We start from the raw sequence: 22,485 nt of genomic DNA, 5'->3' as shown, positions 1-22,485 counted from the left end.
TCAGAGGTTAAGAGCACTGACTGCTCTTCCAGAGGTCCTGAGTTCAATTCCCAGCAACCACATGGTGGCTCACAACCATCTGTAATGAGATCTGGTGCCCTCTTCTGGTGTGCAGACATACATGGAGGCAGGATGTTGTGTTCATAATAAATAAATAAATCTTTAAAAAAAAAAACAAAAAGCCAAAGCGAAACAAAAGAGCCAAGTCCAGGCGTCTGAAAAGGGGCCAGAAAAGTAAACCAGAGGCAGGTTGCTCCTTAGCTGCCCTCAGGGGGAGGGGCGTTTCCCTCCCACACCACAAGGACTTTTGACCACATCCAGAAAGGTCCTGCTGATGGGGGCGGGGGAGTGGTGGGGATTTTTCAAGTGAAGAAACATTTTCCTTTTCTAGGGAGCATCTAAGTGGTCTCACTGTCTTTGCTGCTATGCTTCCTGGGGCCCTGAAACCTCTGCCCTACTCCTGCACTGGTGTATGTTTGTGCGTGTGCATGTGTATGTGTGCATGTGTATGTGCGTGTGTATAGAGCTTCATGCTTTACTCAGTCCAGTCTGAACACAGGACCAGTCCTGATTGAGATGGTGATCCCTGCACACGGGAGGCAGAGGCAGGCGGGTCTCTGTGAGTTCAAGACCAGCCTGGTCTACAGAGTGAGTTCCAGGACAGCCTCCAAAGCCACAGAGAAACCCTGTCTCGAAAAACAAACAAAAAGATGGAGATCTCTGTTGCAAACTGCTCTGTCTGTCTGAGCCCAGTGAAGTGACCATGTCAGTATTAGCAAAGGATCCCTGCTTCTGCGCCCTCCACAGGCCTGGAGTCAGGGCATTTTTCTAGGGGTGAGTGTACTCTTTAAGCTTTCAGGAAAGGAATATCTTAATTTGGGGGGCATGTAGGGGGAGTATAAAAGCAGGAGGAAATTAAATTCACCACAATTGAATTCGATAAGAGCCTCTACCTCAAAGTTAACTAGTGTCCAGGGTAGCAGCCACAATGGATACGCTGGCATTACCCAGCCCAACTCATAGCTAATTCCAGGTGACAGATTTTTACTCTGATTCTCCATTAGAACTGCAGCAGCAGCAGCACACCTTTAATCCAGCACTCGGAAGGCAGAGCAGGCAGATCTGAGTTCAAGGCCAGCCTGGTCTACAGAACAAGTTCCAGGACAGCCAGGGCTTCACAGTGAAACCCTGTCTTGAAAAAACAAAACAAAAAAGCCCCCTCCAATCCAACCAAAAACCTCAAACACACACACACACACACACACACAACCGCAGCAGCTGGAATCAGTGATGGAGTGGGTAGGGAGGCCTCAAAAGGTAAAGAGGGGTTTTTGTTTCTTTTTGTTGTTGTTGTTGTTTTTGGTTTTTGTTTATCAAGACAGGGTTTCTCTGTAACTTTGGAGCCTGTCCTGGAACTCTGTAGACCAGGCTGGCCTCAAACTCAGAGATCCACCTGCTTCTGCCTCCCAAGTGCTGGGATTAAAAGGCCACCATGCCAGCCCAGAGAGTTTTAAGGGATTAGTAGAACCTGGAGAAGTTTGGGGGGGGGCGGGTGTAAATTCAAACTGATAGGGAAAGCTGTGTGTGTGTGTGTGTGTGTGTGTGTGTGTGTGTGTGTGTGAAAACTGTAGCCCAAGTGTAGAATTCAGAAAGCAGCTGGACACCCAGGTGTGCCGGTGTGGGGTAGGTGTAGTGAGGAGGGGTTTTGGCAAAGATCTGGAGGGCTTAGACAAGGGGAAGTGGGGCTGAAAAGGTGGCTGGCACAGACCCAAGACCCGGAGCCCACAGAGTTGAGAATAAGCAAAGCCTTGGCAGGAACCCAAGAAGAGGAAACGGGGCAATCCTGGGCACCCGGGGCCTCTCGGTGGGGGCACTATGCTCCTTCGGGGATTGGAGGTGGGTGTCAGCAGACTGGGTGGGGGAAGACAGGGCGGGGAGGAAACCAGCGAGCAGAGCAGCGGGAAGGGAAAGTCCAGCCTCTCCTGGCTTTTGTCGGTCCTGGAAAGGTTGACCCAGTCTGAGCACTGACAGGGCAGCTCCCGGGCTCCTCCAGACAGGTAGGAAGGCAAGCGGGAGGCAAGCGGGCGCCTTGGGCAGGGCACACCCCGGGCATCTGCCTCTCCTGGCTCGGGCAGGTCGCGGTGGCATGGAAGTGAAAGGCCCACGGGAGACCCCGTCTCCATCTGTGCGGTGGCCTAGGTGGGCTCCGAGGAGGGTCTCAGCTCCATGTAGTGTCGGGCCCCGGGTGGCCAGGTCCCCTGCTATTCGACTGCTCACTCCTAGAACAGCGTTACAACCCACCCCACCCGCTCCGGGGCACAGTCCCGGTGAAGCCTGCAGACCACACGCACCCCCTGGGGACATGCTTCGGAGAGCCCAGCCTCAGCCAGCACCTGCCAGGCTCCCAGGGCCCCCAAGGAACTCTCAGGGCCTCTGGGGACAGCCAGGGGTGGGGATGCGACGTTTGGAGAGTCATCCTGCTGGACTCTGGGGTGGCTTTGATTTGCCAGAAGGAAATTGTCAATCTCTCAGGACTTTGGAATCAGGGTCACAGGCCAGGGCTGTGCCTGCAGTGAGTGGAACTCCTTAGTCCGTTCTTCAGCCTCCCTCTGGGGAAGCTCATCCACCTCCCCGCCCACTCACCAGCCCTTGATCGCGGCTGTGCCCACAAACCCTGGTCCCTCAGGAGGTGTTGCTGAATCCAGGAATCTGCTGATAAGAATGACTTGCTGTTTGTGCCAAATTAACCGAGGTTTACTTCCATCCGAGTACGGGGTAAACTTTGCTGAACGTGGCTTTTGTGTGCTGTACTTCACATAAAATGACCGCAAGTCATTTTATTCCAAAAGAATTCAGAACATCGGTAGCATTACAGATTTTAATATTAAACATACCTGTCAGCGCTTGTACTGAACTCCTCGCTGCTTACGTGTCTCTCATATAGAGACATGTGCACACATGTAAGCACGCCCGGCACTGCACACACGTGCGCATACCACTACCATGAACGCACATGTGTGTGCACACCCTGCATACAACTCTGGGTTGGGGGTGCACACACTTGTTGTGAAGACGGTGAAGGAAGCTTCCCTAGGTTGGCTTAGGTTTAAAAATGGAATACTGGGGGGGGGGGGGGTAGGAGGAGAGGGGGAAGGGGAGGGGGAAAGAGGGAACATGGTGGGTGCTGGGGATCCAAATAGGGGTCCCAGCATAGCTGAGCATGATCTGCATCCCAAGGCTTGCACTTAAATTTTAAAAGCAGTTGAATTTTGCTAGCCTTTTTGCTAGACTGGTCTTGGAGTCCTGGGCTCTAGTGGTATTCTTTCTTTCCTCAGCCTTCCAGTGGCTAGGATTACAAGGTGCACACCCTCCACCACATCTGGATAAGCAACTCTTTACTTAGCTTTGGTTGGTTCTATGTAGTGCTAGCTCTGCAGACCACCGCCAGGCTGCAATTGATTTTTTTTTAACGGAACATTGGTGTTTTGTCTGCACGTATGTTTGTGTGAGGGTGTTGGAGCCTCTGGAACTGGAGTTATGGACGGCTGTGAGCTGCCATGTGTATGCTGGGAGTTGAACCATAGTCTTCTGGAAGAACAGCCATCTCTCCAGCCCTGCAACTGAAATTTTAAACTATCCACAGACACAGTTTTCCCTGCACATATTTTCTGGTGAGGCTGGGAAGATGCCTTGTCAGTGACATGCTTGCTGTGCAAGCATGCAGGGCTGAACCCAGATCCTTATGACTTGGGTAAAGCGTGCTCTGTAACCCCCAGTCTGGGGGGAGGGGAGGGGAGGCGGATCCCTCCAGCCCATTGGCCAGTCAGCCTTGCAGAAAAAGCTGCAAGTTCAGAGAGACACTGTCTCAAAACATACGGTGGAGAGCAGCTGAAGAAGACACCCACCATCAACCTCTGATCTCCACACGCCTGCACACTCATGCACATGCTCACACACACACACACACACTTTGAGTGATGAAAACTGACAGCAAATCTATTTTCATTAGTCGTTTTTAAATGGGATGAAATGGCCTTTTAATTCCTTACGGAGTTTAACGGTCTGCTTACTTTGATTCCCAACTCACTTAGTTCAACAACATAGCAATATTTTTAACCATTCTTTCCCCCTCCGGAATTCCAAAACGACTTGTTCCTGTGCTTCTGCCTGCTGCCGACCAAGCCTTCTCTCCCTTGTGTGTGAGTTTCGTGACATGTTGTCACTGTGGTGCTCCCAGCAGACCCAGTCTCCGTGGGAGGAACATCCCGCCCACGTAGCAGGAGTCACCACTTTGGGCAGCTGTGGTGGCCGCTCTGGCTCTAACCCGTGACTTCTCCTGCAGGCAGGGATGCAGCTGTTCCTTCTCCTACTGCTGGTCTCCACCCCAGGGTCTTGGGTGAGTGCAACCCCATCAGGCCCTGGGAAGCTCCTTTATTTAGGAGTTGTGGGGGAGGGGGGTAGGAGATAGGCAGTTGTGTGTGGCAGGAGGGGGTGAGGTGGGGTGGATGGGTGGGGAAGACTAGGCATAGGAGAGTTGAGCCTGCAGAGCTCCTGCTCCTTCACAAACCCAGGGCATCTGCCTGGGGTGCTTAGTTTCTTAAAGGGGCAGTCTGCAGGATTGGGTACAGTCCTGGGCCTGGCTGACACCACAAAATACTTACTGCCACTCCTCCCTTTTAAAGAGAAAAGACCAGCCCACTACAATCCTGCCTGAAGGAGGTGGCTGGGATGTTCCCTGTCTCTCTGAAGTTCAGTGGGCCACTGCTATGTTTATGTGCCTATTACACGCTTGAAATGTGGCTAGCATAACCCAGGGGCTTTTCATGTCCATCTGGGCTTGATTTGAGCTACAGGTGACAGTGGCCGTCAGGTGGGTGCAGGTCTAGAAGGTGGGTTCTGGAAACTGAGGGGTAATCAGGTCACTGTTTGGTGAGGGAGCTCCAGGGATGGGACTCCCTGGATTCCTAAGGATAGGCAGAGACCCTTGGGGAGCAGAGGACTTGCAGAGCTGGGTGTTGGGCAGAACAGAGAGCACAGAGGTAATCCACCCTGAAATCTCTGTACCAGGGAGACCACAGCCCTGCCCATCCCCCGAGAAGGACGCTGCCTTGGGAAGGAAAGGGGGCAGTGCCTCCTCTGTGGTGATATGGGCAGAGAATGAGGAAGGCAGGCAGGGTGGGTATCAGTGGTAGACACTGGGCAGTCCCCCAAAAGCTTGTTCTTTGACACATAGGCATGCCAGGCAGCTGGCGGACCGAAGCCCCTTCCTGGTTCCCTTTTCACACGCCACCTGTGCCAGCCTGGGGGGGGGTCTCCATGACTACATCAAAACCCCAGGGTAAAATCCCAGAGTCCTAGAGCCGCTCCATTCATTCCGCTTGCTTGATTCCAACCCATTCCCCAAGCCAAAGATGGACCACCCAAGTCACCTGAATCTAATGTCCACCATGCCACAGGGCGTCTCACAGATGAACCAATGATTGTAAAGTACACTGGATCCTGTAAGCTCCCTTCTTCCTTGTGGCTGAGTGGCCGTCTGCCTCCAGCATGAAAGGCCAAGATGAGGTCTTTCCCTGACCTCTGTGTGATGGAGAGGTGTGATCCAGACTCCCAGCTCAGCTCCCTCTACCGTGGCAGGATCCGCCTCGGGTCCTGATCGGGGCTGACTAGACAGAGTGACCAGATGAATGGTTAAAGGCGCAGCTGTGAGTCCTGGTCTCAGTCTCCTTCCCGCACACCCTGGTGCACAGCAGGCACCGAGTCTTCTGGAATGGGCAGGAAAGGGACTCCTGAGCCTGGAGTGGGAGCTGGAGACAGAAGGGTGGGGAGCTGAGAGCAGCAGCAGGAGGCAGGCGGGAACAGGCCCCGGGCAGGGCCGGGCCACACCAGCTCCTGGCTTCCTACCGCCACACAGCTTGGAGTTTAGATAATTACGGAGAACAGAATGTGCTCACACTGCTCGTGACCCGATGTGTGTGGAAGGGTGCCGGGAGCGTGGTTCAGTATTGTACAGACCAGGCTTTACCCATGCACTGGTAGGAGACCTCTGGCTACAGGTGCCGGTCTGTAAAGGCGCATGGCAGCAGTGTGGCCCTAAATTCAGACATCCTAGAATGCCTCCATGGCCAGAGCACCCCCAACTCTGGACACATGGGCTGTCCCTGCCTTGTCTCCAGAAGAGCTGGATTTCTGGGGACTGTTGCACCAAGGGGCCTAGACAAGCATCCAAACCAGACCCCGGAGGGCCAACACTCGACAGGCATGTGAGGGCGGCAGGCCCACGGGGGCCACACCCTTGTACTTACCACAGGGTAGCAAGGCTTAGGGTCACATGGGCCAGAATCCCAGCCTGGGAATTTACCGCAACACCTACCACACAGTAAGTAGCTCTCCCCTTCAAGAAAGAAACTCAAGCCGAATAAATCCAGTTTACATTTTGTTGCCAGAATACCTGAGCATTTTGGTTCACTGGTTTGGAAAGCCTAGAGGTTCTGTTCCAGCTAGAACTGGAGGAGTGATGATTTACAGCGAGAGGTGAGGCCTCTGGTCTGGCTGACCTGTGCTTGGCTCTGTGTGTGGTTAGCAAGTTTGATGCGGTCTGCTCTGCTTCTGAATCGTGGTGTATAAAAACAAGGGTAATAAGGTATTTGGTGTTAGACATCAGCAAACTTCCCTGCTCACCTCAGACTGGCTAGCTGTGAGGCTCCAAGTTGGGGAAGGGCTTGTTTTTCTTTGTTCGCACTTGACCTCTTTCTAAATAATGGGAGTTAAATTTCCCGAAGGTTCCTGTGGTGACACCTCTAAATAAAGTCCCTTTCAGCACATGGGACATGTTTACAGTGCCTCTCTGTACCCTTGTCTAGCTCCTTGGCATCCAGTGTCTCATTTGGCTGCCTGCTTCCCCAGGCAGGTGGGGACACAGCCCTAGGATGAGTGCTCCTGTCTATAGCGTATGGGGCCATGCCCTTTCCGGCTTGTTCCTTGGGAGTTATCAGGCTATGAGGGTTAGACAGAGAATGTGTGTACCATGTGGCCATATGCTGGCTGCAAGGTGTCATGCCCATAGTGAATTCCCATTGTATAATTTCTTTTTTTGTTGTTTGTTTGTTTGTTTTTTGAGACAGGGTTTTTCTGTAGCTTTGGAGGCTGTCCTAGAACTCACTCTGTAGACCAGGCTGGCCTCGAACTCACAGAGATCCGCCTGCCTCTGCCTCCCCAGTGCTGGGATTAAAGGCGTGTGCCACCATCGTACAGCCCATTGTGTAATTTCATCAAGGCAGGTTAGGTCTAACCCTTCTACCTCTCGTGCGAACACTCTGGGATCAGAAGTTCAGGGCTGTTCTCATTTCACGAAGTCCTCACAGTTTGAGGCCTTTATTCCACTTCCCAGGCTAAGCAGCTGTTCCTTTCCAGCCGTTACATCCCGTTTTCCAGCAGAAAGAGTGACGAGGAAGACAGATGCCCATTCACACAGCCTCTTCTCAGAGTACTAGAGACTGCCGCCAGCACTCGTGGATTATGTCCATGAAAACTTAGGGATGGGGCCAGGGAGCTACAGGAAACTAAGCACTGAGCTAGAAGCCAAGATTTCAGATTCTCTTATCGGGGTCAGGGGACCCTTGGGAGTCTCTGCCTCTGATGAACCCCGATACTATAGTCCCACCCCAAACTACACTAAATTCTAGTTTAATAGGTCAGAACGATAAAAGTTTCTGGAAGTGAGCTCACATCCAGAGCAGAAGAGAGACAATTAGACTTGGGGTGGCTTTCCTCCAGGGAAGCCAACTGGAGTTCCATCGTGGCTACACTCCCTGAACAGACAGAGGTCCACTTACCTGACGACCTGCCATGATCTGTCCCATCCCTTAGAGGTCTTCCTTAAAAAGGATGGGCCTGCTGATCCACAGGCTCCAGTCAAGGGACACCAAGCCAGGCTCTGCACTTGTCACAGCCAGCATAGCATAGTCAGGGGAGACAGCCTCTTCCTGGCCACGCCCTCCCCGAGGCGACTGGCAGACACCCAGAACACATGGCCACCAAGCTAGAGGAGTAGGCCACCGCTGAGCACTGCCCAGTGCGATGCCTGGGGGTACCCTTGCCCTAGGTTCCTTCCCCTTTTTCTTCGGAGTTTTCTACCACCGCATTGGAGTCGACCCACAAATGCCTGCACTGGAACTGCAGGCTCTCCCACTCCTAAAGAGGGCAGGTTAAGTTGCAACGGACATTTCCGAGTACCCGGTGGTACTTCTGGGTCCTAAACAGGCAGTACTGAAGCCCCAGGCTCTTTGAACTGGTGGGGAGCATCTCTGCAGGGAAGGTTCTGGATTCAAGTCGTGTGTGTGTGTGTGTGTGTGTGTGTGTGTGTGTGTGTGTGTATCTGTGTGTGGTGATGGCGAGTCACAACCAGAGCATGTCTTTCACAGGCTCAAAATGTGAGGCGCCAGAGTGACACCTGGGGCGCCTGGGGCGAGTGGAGCCCCTGCAGCCGAACCTGTGGGGGAGGCATCAGCTTCCGGGAGCGCCCCTGCTACTCCCAGAGGTAGGGAGAGGAGGCATACAGCCTGCCAGCCGCTTAAAAGAGGGCAAGTGAGGACGGCTGGCTGCTGGGTGGGAGGCTGTCATCGGGGCCATTATGTGACAGATTCATTGTGGAAGAGTAATGGTGCGCATAGGAAAACAAATATTTCCCATGTACTCACCTCGGATTCCAACACAGCCTAGATCAAGAGAGCTGGGCTGTGTCTGCTTCCTCTGCCCTAAGCCTGTGGTGCCTGGCGCAAGGGGGGCAGGGCGGGGCCGGGTGGGGTGGGGCTTCATTTGCAGAGTTAATGTGTTGTGGCATTTGAATCCACTGGGAGAAACCAAGACTTAGACTCAATTCAAATTTAGATAGATGAGTTTCTTCTTACTGCTAACAGAAGGGCAACAGTCTCAGAGCCAATACAGCATGCGGAGTGGAAGGGGAGGGGTTTGACCAGAGGTTTTAAGGTGGACATCAGGGAGGTGCACATTACAACGATCCGTGGGATCCACAGCTGGGCAGGAACATTGTTTCACTTCCCTCAGATGTTTCTGACGTTCCGCATTGTAGTAACAGAGAGACCATGTCACCCCTTTCCCACAGCAATGGCGGGTTTTACAGAAGCAAAGGCAGCTGAGTACCTCACAGACCAGCATCCTGTTCTCAACTCTCCTGCAGGCCGCTAGGATCCACAGGCATTCCAGGGCAAAAGGTCAATGGCCCTTAAGGGATGCCTGGCTCCCTGTTAGTTTCTTTAGCCACCACAGGGGACCTGTGTGAATTGTTACTCGGGTCTGAGCACTCTAATGACTGGGACAGAGCAGAGCCATCAGGCTAGGGCTGGCTGTCCCTCAGCCGGCAGTTCCTGGTTGCTGTGATTCCTCTGCCTCAGCTACTTTGTCGAGCAGAGAGGACCCTCTCCCACCGTGACTTGGGAATTTACTAGGTGCACTGTTTTCCGGTGGACTCTGGGGTGGGGATGGGGCATCGGGTACAAAGGAAAGGTAACGAGGCGCCTCCTGCTGGCGGGTTTGTGAACTGTTTCCTGAGAGCCTATGGAGTAAGGCACCAGGAAAGTGGAGGCAGGGTGGTCAGAAGTTCAAGGTCGTCTTCAGCTACAGAGTCAACCTGGGACCTTGTCTCACAAAACAAACCCAAACTCCAAACATCTGGGTTAGTTAAGGAGTATTTTTTTATGCAGATTGAACCCACAGGTAGGGGTATAGTATGTAAAATTCAAGGACCTTTTATGGCCAGGAGTCAGGTCAAGGGTAGGGACAGTCAGCCTAAGAGTGCAAACATGGTCCGGTTACACCCACCCAAGGGATTTGGTTCCGAGTGTACCCCCTCCCCACCTTGGACTCTGGTCTAGCCTTACCCATCAGTGCACTCGGTGGAGAGGCCAGGTGAGCCTGGGAGCGGGTGGGGCTGTTGGGGTCTTCTCAGTGCTCTCGCCCCATAGGAGAGATGGAGGCGCCAGCTGCGTGGGCCCCGCGCGCAGCCACCGCACCTGCCACACCGAGGTAAAACCTGAGTGACCCCCCTCACCGCCCCGCCTCCAAGCCACACCCTCAGCCTGCCTGGGGCCCCGGCACTTGAGGGGAGCTGGTAACCCCTCCTGGGACCTGGGTGGGTGGGTGGGACAGAGGCACAGGACCTCAGGGCTCCAGGACACAGAGGGTGGATAGCGCCGAATGGCAACTCCCCAGCACCCACGCTGGCACCCACGTTCCCACTCAGAACTGCCCAGATGGCGTGCGGGACTTCCGGGCCGAGCAGTGCGCGGAGTTTGATGGCACCGATTTCCAGGGCCGGCGCTACCAGTGGCTGCCCTACTATGCGGGTAAGCGTGCTACCCTGCTCGCTGGCTCTGCAGGCGCAGCTCCGTTCCGGGTCATCCATCAAAGCAGCACACTGAAAGTTCTTATCACCGCTCAAAGATGCCTTGACCTAGTCCCTAGAGCGCCCACTTTAACCCAGGAACAGGCTGGTTCTGGGCTCTTTCTGGCCTTTTCTCCTCCATATGCATTTTCAAAATCAAAGCCCTGTTGTGTCTGTCTCCAGCCTGGCTTGTTAGTTCTGAGGCTTCCCCACTGTTGCCCAGAGGCGTGGAATGAGGGGCCCCATGCAGGCGGGGTGCTGCTTGGGGCCAACAGTGCCAAAGGCAGGAAAGAGCTTAGGCCAACTGTATCCATCTACCCAGTCCTGCACGGGGAATGCTGGATGGGGCTCGGGAAAAGAACACCACTGTGTATGAATCTACATCATTTTGGAATAGCCAGGTGACGTCTTAGGAGCTAGGGTTTTGACTCCATGGTAGAGTGTGTGCCTAGCATGTACAAGACCCCAGCACAACCACAACCTAAAAAAAAAAAAAAGAAAAAAAGCTGGTAGTGTGGCGGTGCATACCTGCAATCTCAGTGCTTGTGTCAGGAGTTTAAGGCTACCCTGGACTACAGGAGTTTAAGCCAGCCTGGTCTGTTTGGTGATACTCTGCCTAAAAATAAATTAAAGGTAAAGAATCAAGCCTCAGGAAAAGTCTGGGGTGTTGCTTTTCTCTGCAAATGATTAGAGACATTGCACACTGATTTCCAACACTAAGCACACACACACTCGTGCACACTAATAACAGTGGTGGTGGTGTTGGTGGTGGTGATGATGATGGTGATGATGATGATGATGGTGATGATGATGATACCGGGGCGGTGGAAAGGTGGGTCAGTAGTTAAACACTTGCTCTTAACTTCCAGAGGACCTGAGTTTGGTTCCCAGCACCCACGTTAGGTGGCTCACAACCCCCTGTAACTCCTGTTCCAGGGAATCCCAAGCCCCCAACCCCCTTATGACCTCCGTGGCACCTGTGTTCATATGAACATGTATGCACACATGTAAACAAATACTTAATCTTTTGTTGGGAGGGATTTTGAGACAGGGTTTCTCTGTGTAGCTTTGGAGCCTGTCCTGGAACTTGCTTTGTAGACTAAGCTGGCCTCAAACTCACCTGCCTGGCTGATCTTTTTTTTTTTTTATTAAAAGATTATAGGACTTGGCTGTCTTGTAGACACTATCATGATCTTGTTAGCACTTTGGGGCTATTTCAGGTCATTCAGCCATACAGGGAATTTAAGGCCAGCCTGGTTTGTGATTTATTTTGGGGGAGGTGGGAGGGTAGAGTCTTGCTATGTATACATAGTTTTGGCTGTCCTGGAACTCACTACATAAACCAGGCTGGCTTCCAACTCTGAGACTGATTTCTGGGATCAAAGGTGTGCACCACCATGCCCATCCCTTAAGACTGACCTGGGATAGAGACCTACCTCAAAATAAAGCAACAAAATTGCAGGGCAGTGGTGGTACATGCCTTTAATCCCAGCACTCGGGAGGCAGAGGTAGGCAGATCTCCGAGTTCGATGCCAGCCTGGTCTACAGAGAAAGTTCCAGGATGGCCAGGGCTACATAGAGAAACCCTGTCTTGAAAACAAAACAAAGCAACCAAATGAAGAACGGAGGTTTGTAGAGGTTGCTGTTTGACTTGGTACCCCAAGATACAAATCAATTCACAGGGAATATCCCTTCTCCCTGGGAGAGGGAGTGGGAATTTGTGCCGTTTTGGGAGCTGGCTATAAGAGCTTTCTCTCCTGGCGAGAGGGCACTCTTGGCTGCTGCCCACGCCTCCCTTGGCGGCTCTTAGAAGACCATGTGTTTTCCCCTCTTGCCTGCCCAGCCCCCAACAGATGTTCAGGCATTAGTTCCTTTTTCGTTGCTGTAGTAAAATACGGTGAAAGGTAGCTTGTAAAGGTTGTTTATTTGGGCTTGTGATTCCAGAGGGAGAGTCCGTAATGACTGGCAGCTGGAGTGGGGATCCGGCTGATCGTATTTCAGCCACACCCAAAAATAGAGTGTGAGTGGGAAAGGCTCTAAGCTTTAAAGCCTTCCCCAGTGAAGTGCTGCCTCCAGGTTTCAGAACCCCTCTGCACAGCTCTGCTAGCTGGGGACCAGGGGCTCAAATGCATGAGCCTACGGCCACATTTTTCATCCAACCACCACTTGTTGTGTCGAGATGTCAGCTTTTTCCTCTTGCCCACCCAGCCCCAAACAAGTGCGAACTGAACTGCATCCCCAAGGGGGAGAACTTCTACTACAAACACAGGGAGGCCGTGGCGGATGGGACAGCCTGCGAGCCTGGCAAGCGGGACATCTGTGTGGATGGTGTCTGCAGAGTGAGTTACACCCCTCCTGGCCCCCAAGCCGGCTGGGGATTGCTGTGGCTGGGGCCTTATAGCACCAGCACCACCAAGTGGCTTTCAGGAGCTTAGTGGCTTCTTAAGTCACTAGCTCCCAGAATGCAATGCAGTCATTACAGATATTCTCTGACTACCTCAGCTTTGCCCTGGAGAGCACTAACCCCGTGAAAGAAACTCTCTAGATGGCTAAAGCTGACTTTAACCAAACCCGATCAAATGTGAGGGGATGGCTATAGGCGATGGAAAGATGCTAAACTCCTCTCTCCAACTCTCTTCTCCTCTGAGGCGGCTTCAGGCTCATGTAGGCTCTTCTCACGAGCCTGTGACAACATGGCAGCTCCAGGCCTCTACCACACCAGCCTGTGGGCTCCCAGGAGTCCCAACTCTCAGACCTGTCAGCCTGGGCTCACCTGAGTCACTCTCTGAGGAAAGGAGGGAGCAACCCCCCTCCGGCATGCCCAAAGCCACGTTTATGGAGTTCCATCTAACCTGGGAGAGACATGACCTCCAGAGGGGAGGCTGGGAGTGGTTAGCAGGAGCGGTATGGGCCCGAGCAGGCAGACGAGCGGAAGCCGGCCACTCTGTTCCCTGCTGTCCGGCCAGGGACATTGGAACCATGTCCATGTCCCTTCTCTCTCATCTTGCCCTCATTTCCCTACCCCTCCCTGAAGGCTGTTGGCTGCGATCACAAGTTGGACTCCACCAAGGAGGAGGACAAGTGTCTGCAGTGTGGGGGGGATGGCTCAGCCTGCTATCCTGTCACAGGAACCTTTGATGCCAACGATCTCAGCAGAGGTAGGGGCCACACAGGGGGCTCTGGAGGGGTCTGTTGCCTGCCTGGGCTTGCCTGTCACCTTCTCTGACCAAGGAAGGCTTGAGGCCAAGCGATCCCTGGCACTCAGGTCGTGCGACTGCAAGGGTCTGGCTCAGGTCACGTGACTGCTGTACCCCGCACGCGAGTCTCTCGTGTGCCCGGGCTTGGTTGGGCCCTCACCCCCTTGTGCAGTCTGATCTCACACTGTGGACACTGGATGCCTGCTCTCATCCCTCCCCACCTCGTCCTGGTCGCCATGCTGCTTCCTCTTCCTCCGAAGATGTCCCAGTGACTAGAGCTTACTCCCGGGCCCCACCCCGCCTCTGTAACGCTAGTTCCTCTGCCAAAAGCACTCTCCCCAAGAAGTCCCACCAGTTCCAAACCAGCACCCCTCACTGGCATCTTGTCCCAATCAGGCTACAACCAAATCTTCATCATTCCTGCTGGGGCCACCAGTATCCGCATCGAAGAAGCTGCAGCCAGCAGGAATTTCCTGGGTGAGAGATGGTTTGGAGCTGGGCAGCCTGGGGCTCCGAGAGGCAACCGGCTGCCCCACATTCCCTGACAAGCTGGGTCTCCACAGCTGTGAAGAGTGTCCACGGAGAGTACTATCTCAACGGGCGCTGGACCATTGAGGCAGCCCAGGCTCTGCCGGTGGCCAGCACGGTCCTACAGTACGAACGCGGTGTGGAGGGGGACCTGGCCCCCGAGCGGCTCCATGCACGGGGCCCCACCTCAGAGCCCCTGGTCATCGAGGTGAGTGGGCCAGAGGGGAGGGTGGGCTGCCCAGGCTACCGCGAGCCAGGCACGGGGGCTTCAGCCAAGACTCTCCGCAGCTCATCAGCCAGGAGCCCAACCCCGGAGTGCACTACGAGTATTACCTGCCCTTGAATGACCCCAGCCAGGGCTTCAGCTGGAGCCACGGCTCCTGGAGTGACTGCAGCGCTGAGTGCAGTGGAGGTGAACACTGGGGCCTGGGGAGGACAAATGGGTGACTGGTAGTTACAGTCCTGCTCTCAAGGCAGCACTAGCGGGGAGGGGCACCTCCATGTGAGGGAAAAGTTAGATGTCCCCACGAAGAGCCGCGAGCTTTGCTGGGATGAGGGAGACCCCCAGGATGAGGCGCCCACTGTGGTTGGAGACTGAGCCTCCTGACCATGGTCTGTCCCTCACACCGAAGACTCTTTGAGCCTCTCTCAGCCTTCTGTAAGTTGGTTACGATGGCGGCATCTGTCACAGGACACACAGGACTTAGTCAGGGTGAGCTGTGGGTCAGGTCCGGAAGGTGCCTGACTAGCGAGTCCATTTGGAGAGTCCCGGCCCACTAGCCAGCAGCTCTGTGTGGCTCTGCCCCCACAGGCCATCAGTCTCGCCTGGTATTCTGCACCTTTGACAATGAGGTCTACCCAGACCACATGTGCCAACACCAGCCTCGGCCAGCACACCGACGTTCCTGCAATCCTCACCCTTGTCCAAAGTCCAAGCGGTGAGGCCTTGCAAGCCCCTCCCACCTATGCTGAAGCCCAAAACGTGGGTGGGAGCGGAGGGGGGTCCCTAAACTGTTTTAGGCATAGGCCAAAGAAGCTGGGGTCAGGGGTCTTCACATCAGGAGGAACTGTCACGGAGGGAGGCAGGGAATGGGCCTGAGCACGAGGCCCGGGACAGTTCTCTCCTCGCAGAATCGAGATGCGTAGGCTGGGAGCAGGAGGATTGGGGACAGTGCCAGAAGGTCCCTGTCTTGAGGCATCAGGGGGCTCAAACAGATGCTTAGGGGTTGAGGCAGGAATTTGGCCAGAGGGTCGGTAGACTTTGGCAAATGCCTTTGTTCGTGTACAAAGGATCTCTTTCCTGCACCGGCCGGGAGCGTGGCGCCACTCTGGGGCCCAGCATGTGTGTGGGAACAGGTAATCTGTGGGCCAGGGGGTTCCTGGAGGTCTGGTGTCGGTACCCTCACCCTCCTGGCCTGGTGAGGCGGTGGTGGGCTTGGCTTTGCATGGTGTGTCTGGGCTTCCCTTTCTTTGTTCCGTGTACTCTCAGCCAAGCAGGGCTTCTCCACATACAAGGGGCAGACCTTTCTGGAGATGCCCCCACGCAGGATGGCAAGGGATGGGTCTGACTGGGATGCCAGGACCCGGTGAGAGGAGAAAGGGAGAGGCGAGGGCCAGCAGCCTGCAGCCTGTTACATAATGAAGGCCCGTCAGGGGCCAGTGAGCCATTGGGAATGGTGGGGAGGGTCAGAGTTCTTGGGGAGCAGTGGGGCGGGCCCTCAGCGCACTCCGCACTGGGGAGCTGTAGCCTCCTGTGCCAATCTTACCTGTTTCTATTTCTTGTCAGCTGGAAGGTAGGACCGTGGACACCCTGCTCAGTCTCCTGTGGGGGTGGATTCCAGTCTCGTCCTGTCTACTGCATATCCTCAGATGGGGCTGGTGGCCAGGAAGCTGCTGAGGAGACCCAGTGCGCTGGTCTACCTGGGAAGCCCCCTGCCAAGCAGGCTTGTAACCTGCAGCGCTGTGCAGCCTGGAGCGTGGAACCCTGGGGAGAGGTGAGGCCCTGCCTAAGACAGGGAGCTGTGTCTTGGGCCTGGGTCACAGCAGGCCTGGGTCGCAGCAGGCCTGGGCTTGTCTTCTGCTGGGGAAGGAAGCTTGGGCCCTCAGAGGGTAAGGGAACCTAGCTGGTCATTGTAGAAGATGCGGCCAAAGCTGGAATGAGATGCAACATTTAGGCTCTGGTCCAGGGTTCTCCTGTCTTTAGCATCCCAGGGCTGGATGGGAAAGGGTTTGTTTTGGCTCGAAGACAGAGCTGGATGTGTTTGTGGGTGAGGGAGGCATTGCGTCCTGCACCCAAGCTACAGATTCAGGGCCTGGAGGCTACGGAGACAGCTCAGTGGTTAAGAACACTTGCTGTTCTTCCAGAAGGGCCTGAATTTGATTCCCAGCACCTGTATCAGGTTTTTCACAACTGCCTATAACTGCAGCTCCAGGGGATCTGACTCCCTCTTCTGGTCTCACAGACACCCCCACACTAGTCTCACACACACACACACACACACACACACACACACACACACACACACACAGAGAGAGAGAGAGAGAGAGAGAGAGAGAGAGAGATGCCCATAAACTAACATAACAAAGGAGGAGTGTGAAAAGAGGTCTTTCAGCCAGTTTTTACTTCAGAGCAGTGACTCATCCTCTCTGGGCTTAGCAGTGAGTAAGGGCAACAGAACCATCTGCCCTCTAAGCCAGGCTGGTAGGGCTCCATCGGTCCCAGCTGACATACACCCTGGGGGACATGCCTGCTGACAGCCTGTCCTTACAGTGTTCTGTTACCTGTGGAGCTGGCATCAGGAAGAGGAGTGTCACCTGCCAGGGGGCTGAGGAGTCCCTGGTCCATGCCACAGCGTGCTCCTTGAAGGACCGGCCAACCTCCACTGAGCCCTGTGTGCAAGAGGCCTGTCCTGTGCTCCGTGGCCAGGCCTGGCACGTGGGTGCCTGGAGTTTAGTAAGTGTCTGTCCCCTCCCGACACCTGCTGTCCAGCCCTGGTTTCTGGGGCCCTAGAAGGTTCCACAGGCACCCGCAAAGAGCACTAGCCCCCCACTTCTTCTACGGTGTCTCTGGCCTCAGGGTCTTTCTCTCCACTCTCACCCTGGGCCCTCAGTGCTCCAAAAGCTGTGGTGTGGGTACTCGGAGGCGACGTGTCACCTGTGCCATTGGGCCGCCCGGTCACTGTGGGGACCTGCAGCCGTCCAGGCCCGCTGAGGTGGAACCCTGCAACAGACAGCCTTGCCATCTTCCTCAGGGTGAGGATAGGGCAGGGCAGGTGCACCCCCTTTCTCCCTGGCTGCCTGCTTAGTGTGCACCCCGTTTGGGGCCTTTCCCTGGCTGCTTTCCCACATCTCTGGCCTCTTCTGCCTCTGCTGTTGCCAAATCCATCTACGGAACCCTATGAGCCTCAAACTCACCCAGCGTGTTGTCTTATCTGCCATCTTTACGTAGTTTCCTTGTTCTGCATGGCCCAACATGGCTTCTTTCTCTTTTTTTTTTTTTTTTTTTTTTTTTTTTTTGGTTTTTATGAGACAGGGTTTTTCTGTATTGTTTTGGAGGCTGTCGGTCCATCCCGGCCTCGAACTCACAGAGATCCGCCTGCCTCTGCCTCCCGAGTGCTGGGATTAAAGGTGTGCGCCACCAACGCCCGGCTTCCAACATGGCTTCATATACCTGCTAGCTCTTAGCTTCCCGAGGGCTGGGCCAATGGCTCCCCGTTCCTCTCTCTGCTCTCCCCAGGGTACCGAGTATTGTACCTGTCCCCCATTGTCTAGCACCTATGCCCAGCTGCTTGCTGAGCAGCTGAATGAATGGAGAGAGAAGGCAAACGCTGCTTCTGCCTGTCTGCCTCTCCCTCACCCCTTCACCCCGTCCCTCTGGGGAAGGCTTCTCAGGCATTCAGACTACAGACGAAGGGCTTGCTGTGTGGGTGTGAGGAAGACAGGGTCGTGGCTGAGCTAGGATGGCAGGACAGGTTTGCCCTTGAAACGCTGGTTTGTGGGGACTCTGAGGTGGGCACCTCCATGCGGAGACAGCAGGGTTCCAACGGAGGAGTGTGCCGGGGCCTCAGGGGAGCGGCAGGCTTGGTTCAGACACCAGCACGCTGACTACAGTGTGGCGGCCCTGGGCAAGCGTGGTTCCTTTCTCCTGGACAAGGTCAGCAAGGATGACTGTCTAGCCTGTGGCTGTCATATGGGAGTCCTGGGGGGGAGCGCTGAGAGGCAAATTTGGCCCCCACACAGGGGACAGTCTGAAGTACAAGTGAGATGCACGAGCCTCAGGGAGCAGAAGGCAGGAATCCATGGGCTAAAGGGCGATGGCACCTAGTGTGTCCAATGCCCTGGACACTGGAAAAGGGGGATGGGCAGAGTTATGGTTTATTATTATCATTATTGGTTTATTGAGACAGGGTGCAATGTAGCTTAGGCTGGCCTCAAACTCCTGTAGCTAAGGATGCCTTTGACCCCCTGTCTCCACCTCCCAAGGACTGGGATACAGGTGTGTACCGCCACACCAGACTTAGAGATGTCTCTTAAAAAATCATAACTCTTATTGTATGTGTATGGTATTTTGCTTCCATGTACACCTATGCATCTTGTGTACACACGGTACCTGCAGAGGCCAGAAGAAAGCACTGGACCCCTGGAGCTGGAGTTACATGTGGTTATAAACCACCATGTGCGCTCTGGGACCGGAACCCCCGGGTTCTTGGGAAGAGTAGTTAATGCTCTCAACTGCCCAGTGATCTTTCCAGCTTCCCCACAATTATATTTTTAATTATCCCTTTTTTGTTTGTTTGGTTTTTCGAGATAGGGTTTCTCTGTGTTGTTTTGGAGGCTGTCTTGGAACTCGCTCTTGTAGATCAGGCTGGCCTCAAACTCACAGAGATCTGCCTGCCTCTGCCTCCTGAGTGCTGGGATTAAAGGCGTACCGCCCGGCTTAATTATTAAAAAGGGATTTATTTATGATGTATTATCACGTAGCCCTGGCTGGCCTTGAACTCTCGGATCACTTGTGGGTTCTGGGACTGCCGCCCTCAGCCTGTGGAGCACACTTTCTCTGTGGCCCCGCCTCCCTCTGTAGTGTCCTTCGGTCACCCCTGCTAACTGTGCCATCAGCACCACACTTACCGTGGAAGAGCAGGGAAGGCCCCACTCCACTAAGAAGCGCTGTTTTGGGGGAGTACTCTGCTAGTTTCCTTTCTTCTCTTCATTGAAAAAAGTCCAATTTCTCTGACTTTTTCATGATTAAAAAAAGATCTGGCAATTTGATTAAGACTATTAACTACTGAAAGCCATGAAAATTCATTTTTTCTCTTTGGGGTGTTGGGGCCCAAACCCAGGGCCTGGCTCATGCTAGGCAAGTGTCCTGTTAGCTCAGCTGGCATGGCCCCCTAGTCACCCAGTCTAAAAGGATCCTCTAAATTCTACCAGATTGAAAAAAGTGTCAGGGAGCTGGAGAGATGGCTCAGCAGTTAAGAGTGCTGGCTGTTTTTCCAGAAGACCTGGGTTCAGTTCCCAGCAACCACATGGTGGCTCATAGCCATTTGTAATGAGATCTAGTGCCCTCTTCTGGCCTGCAGGTAAACATGCAGGCAGAACACTGTTTGCATAATAAGTAAATATTTTTTAAAAATTCATACCAGGTGCTGGTGGTGCACGCCTTTAGTCCCAGCGCTCCAGAGGCAGGCAGATCTCTGAGTTCAAGGCCAGCCTGGACCCCAGAGCGAGTTCCAGGACAGTTTAGGGCTGTTACACAAAAAAACTCTGTCTTGAAAAACCTAAACAAACAAACAAATAAACATTCAAAAAAGTAGAAAAGCTGAAAGAAATCTTTGAGCCAGGTGTGTGGATACATACTCACAATCCCTGCTCCTGAGAGGCCGAGGCAGGAGGATTCTTGTGACTTTAAGGCCGACACAGGCACAAAGCCTCTGCTGGGCTGTGTTTTCAGGGGTTGGGCTGCTGATTTTCATCTCTGGTTCTGCTCTCCACACCCATTACTTGGTTCTCCACAGAGGTCCCTAGCATACAGGACTCACGGACTCACCCTCCAGGCCCCAGGATGCCTTTAGAGCCTCAAGTGTCCCCAGGTGAGGAGCTGGGTGCCTGCCCCAGGGCCCTATCATCTATGAGGCCTGGTGGCCTGGCTTGGGTCTAGAGGGAGTGGAGGCCTACGAAGGTGGTTTGAAGGTAGACTTGGGATGAGGGTGAGGAGCATGTGGGTGCATCAGTGATTTTTTTTTTCTTCCTATTCAGATGCTAGAGACCAGCGATGGGCTGTCCAGGAGCCACCCAGGGCCCAGAGTAACCCCAGGGAGAGCCAGGACCCCCACCGGTCAGCTGTAGGCCAGGCCCCCACTCTGCAGCACCCTCCACACGGGGCACCCCCGAGGCCTAGCTCAGGGCCCCGTGACTGCAGACACTACCCCCATGGGTGCTGCCCTGATGGCCACACACCATCTCTTGGGCCGCAGTGGCAAGGCTGTCCCCTGGCTGGGGCCTCGTGTCTTCAGAGCAGGTGGGTTGGACAGCTCTTCTTCCTCAGAAGGCCAAGAGAAGGAAGGTGGGACTTGGCCACACTGGGCAGGGCCAGCATCCCTGACCGGGGTGGGCTTGCCCAGCCTAGAATTCCTGAGGCACCCTGACTGTGCTGATTTTTATGGGTGTGTGGGTGGGGCTCTCTTCCCCCTGACAGGCTTCTAATGCACCCAGCCTGTGGAGAGGTAGCCTGAAGCCTGGAGCAGGCACAAAAGGTGATTTCAGCTCTCAGGTCCATGCTAAGATTAGGAGCGCAGCGTGAAGCTGGCTGAATCTGGAGTCTTCTACCAACACACTCCTTCAGTCTCATAGTGAGGGGTTGAGTTACCCTACTCTGCCAAATGCCTTCTCTGCAGTTCTCCTGAGGCTGCCCTTGCACGGGCCCCCTGAGGGACTGCACTGCTAGGGGTCTGGGATTTAGGGCCAGGGACTTCCAGCTGTTTGCTGGATATCAAGGTCAGCGACTTTTCTGTCCATGGCTTCTCTTCTGAGGTTGGGGAACAATGGCCGCTGTTGAGGGAGATGGCCCTCCCTTCACCTTGCTTCGGAACCTCTGGTTGGTGGAAAGTCAATGATGGACTGGGAATTTTCGGGAGCTCCCGGGAGCCCCAAGTTTGTGCAGGCTCAGATGCATCCCCCTTCTGGTTTTGGACAGGCGGTGCGCCATGCGTCAAGCTGAGGTGCACCGTCATGGCTGTAGCTGCAGTTTGCTTACCGCTGTCTTCCCTGGCAGCTGCTGGCTGGCAGCGGGAGTGAGCAGAGCCTGGGCGTGAAGAATGGCATGCCCCGCACTGGACAGGCTTTACCCAGACAGCCGGCCTCAGGGCCTCTCCCACCCTGGAGGTTTAGGTGCCAGGGCCCGCGGGAGAGCAGGGGCAGGGCTGGGCATGCACAGAGAGTCTGGATCTGTATGGTGATGTGTAGTACTCTCTAGGTACGGATGCTGCCCTGATGGGGTGTCTGCAGCTGAGGGGCCCCAGCAGGCTGGCTGCTCCAGGCCTCACGGCAGTGACAGTTCTGGGAACAGGCCAGGGTCCAGGGCAGTGGCTTCCAAGGTAAGTGGCTCTTGTGGCAGGAACACAGCTCAGTGCTACTGGGATCTTTGCAGCTTCAGCCTTGGGAAAGGGAGGACCCTACAAGCCTGGTAACCTAGGCCGTTGTTTTAAAGAGCGGTCTTCAGAGGTGGCCTCCAATCTCCACCGAGCCTGGGTGGGGTTCTCTATCTCTGACTCACAGCTGTGCCCCTTCCCTTTTCCTGTCATCCTTTCTCTGGGCAGCCCAAGCTCCCCGCTGAAAACAAGATTTTACTCCTAGTTTCCCAACCTCTTGCTTCCTCTCCAGGTCCCCAAGATCCACCAACCCCAGGCTCATCAGAGCGAACCCAGCGACTGCCGTGGCTCCCAGTTTGGCTGTTGCTATGACAACATGGCTTCTGCAGCTGGTCCCCTAGGGGAAGGCTGTGTGGGTCAGCCCAGCTACGGTGAGAGGGGGCTCGCTGGGTCCTCATTCCCTTCCCACAGGCAAAGACCTCATTGTCCCCAATACCTGAGCATGCACTAGATACCAGACCGGAGGATTTTGATATTGTTCCTGCACCTACGATGTTTGCATTTGACTGAGAAGGGTTATCAATGGAGCTCCCAGAGCTGTGGGTGTGCCTCCGTTGGTAGTGTTTGCTTAGCATGCATGAAGCCCTGGGTTCAATCCTCAGTGTCACATAAGCCTGATATGGTGGTACAGGTCTGCCATCCCAGTACTCGAGAGGTAGAGACAGGATGATTGGAAGCCCAAGGTCATCTTCAGCTCCATGTTCAAGGCTAG

The 22,485-nt window shown here is 54.5% G+C and overlaps 1 protein-coding gene across 6 annotated transcripts in view; it reads left to right on the top strand.

The window, feature by feature from the left end:
- Papln (papilin, proteoglycan like sulfated glycoprotein) overlaps positions 1-22,485 on the top strand; it is a 38,292-nt gene that overhangs the window by 4,011 nt on the left and 11,796 nt on the right. For 3 of the 6 annotated variants that reach the window (XM_013115390.3, XM_005072698.4, XM_040742784.1), the window contains exons 1-19: positions 1,942-2,057; positions 4,343-4,396; positions 8,424-8,539; positions 9,984-10,044; positions 10,262-10,364; positions 12,611-12,741; positions 13,437-13,560; positions 13,996-14,076; positions 14,163-14,335; positions 14,416-14,539; positions 14,939-15,065; positions 15,418-15,483; positions 15,914-16,121; positions 16,898-17,080; positions 17,238-17,379; positions 20,142-20,216; positions 20,383-20,644; positions 21,599-21,719; positions 22,006-22,144. In XM_013115390.3, coding sequence (XP_012970844.1) covers positions 4,349-4,396; positions 8,424-8,539; positions 9,984-10,044; positions 10,262-10,364; positions 12,611-12,741; positions 13,437-13,560; positions 13,996-14,076; positions 14,163-14,335; positions 14,416-14,539; positions 14,939-15,065; positions 15,418-15,483; positions 15,914-16,121; positions 16,898-17,080; positions 17,238-17,379; positions 20,142-20,216; positions 20,383-20,644; positions 21,599-21,719; positions 22,006-22,144 — 2,284 coding nt within the window. In that variant the 5' untranslated portion in view covers positions 1,942-2,057; positions 4,343-4,348. Of the gene's footprint in view, positions 1-1,941; positions 2,058-3,877; positions 4,200-4,342; positions 4,397-8,423; positions 8,540-9,983; positions 10,045-10,261; positions 10,365-12,610; positions 12,742-13,436; positions 13,561-13,995; positions 14,077-14,162; positions 14,336-14,415; positions 14,540-14,938; positions 15,066-15,417; positions 15,484-15,913; positions 16,122-16,897; positions 17,081-17,237; positions 17,380-20,141; positions 20,217-20,382; positions 20,645-21,598; positions 21,720-22,005; positions 22,145-22,485 lie in introns of those variants that run through there. The other 3 variants (XM_013115387.3, XM_040742783.1, XM_005072699.4) reach the window with 3 other exon arrangements.

Source organism: Mesocricetus auratus, unplaced genomic scaffold (assembly GCF_017639785.1).
Source record: "Mesocricetus auratus isolate SY011 unplaced genomic scaffold, BCM_Maur_2.0 Super-Scaffold_15014, whole genome shotgun sequence".
Lineage (NCBI taxonomy): Eukaryota > Metazoa > Chordata > Mammalia > Rodentia > Cricetidae > Mesocricetus > Mesocricetus auratus.
This window is presented reverse-complemented; position numbering and strand designations above follow the sequence as displayed.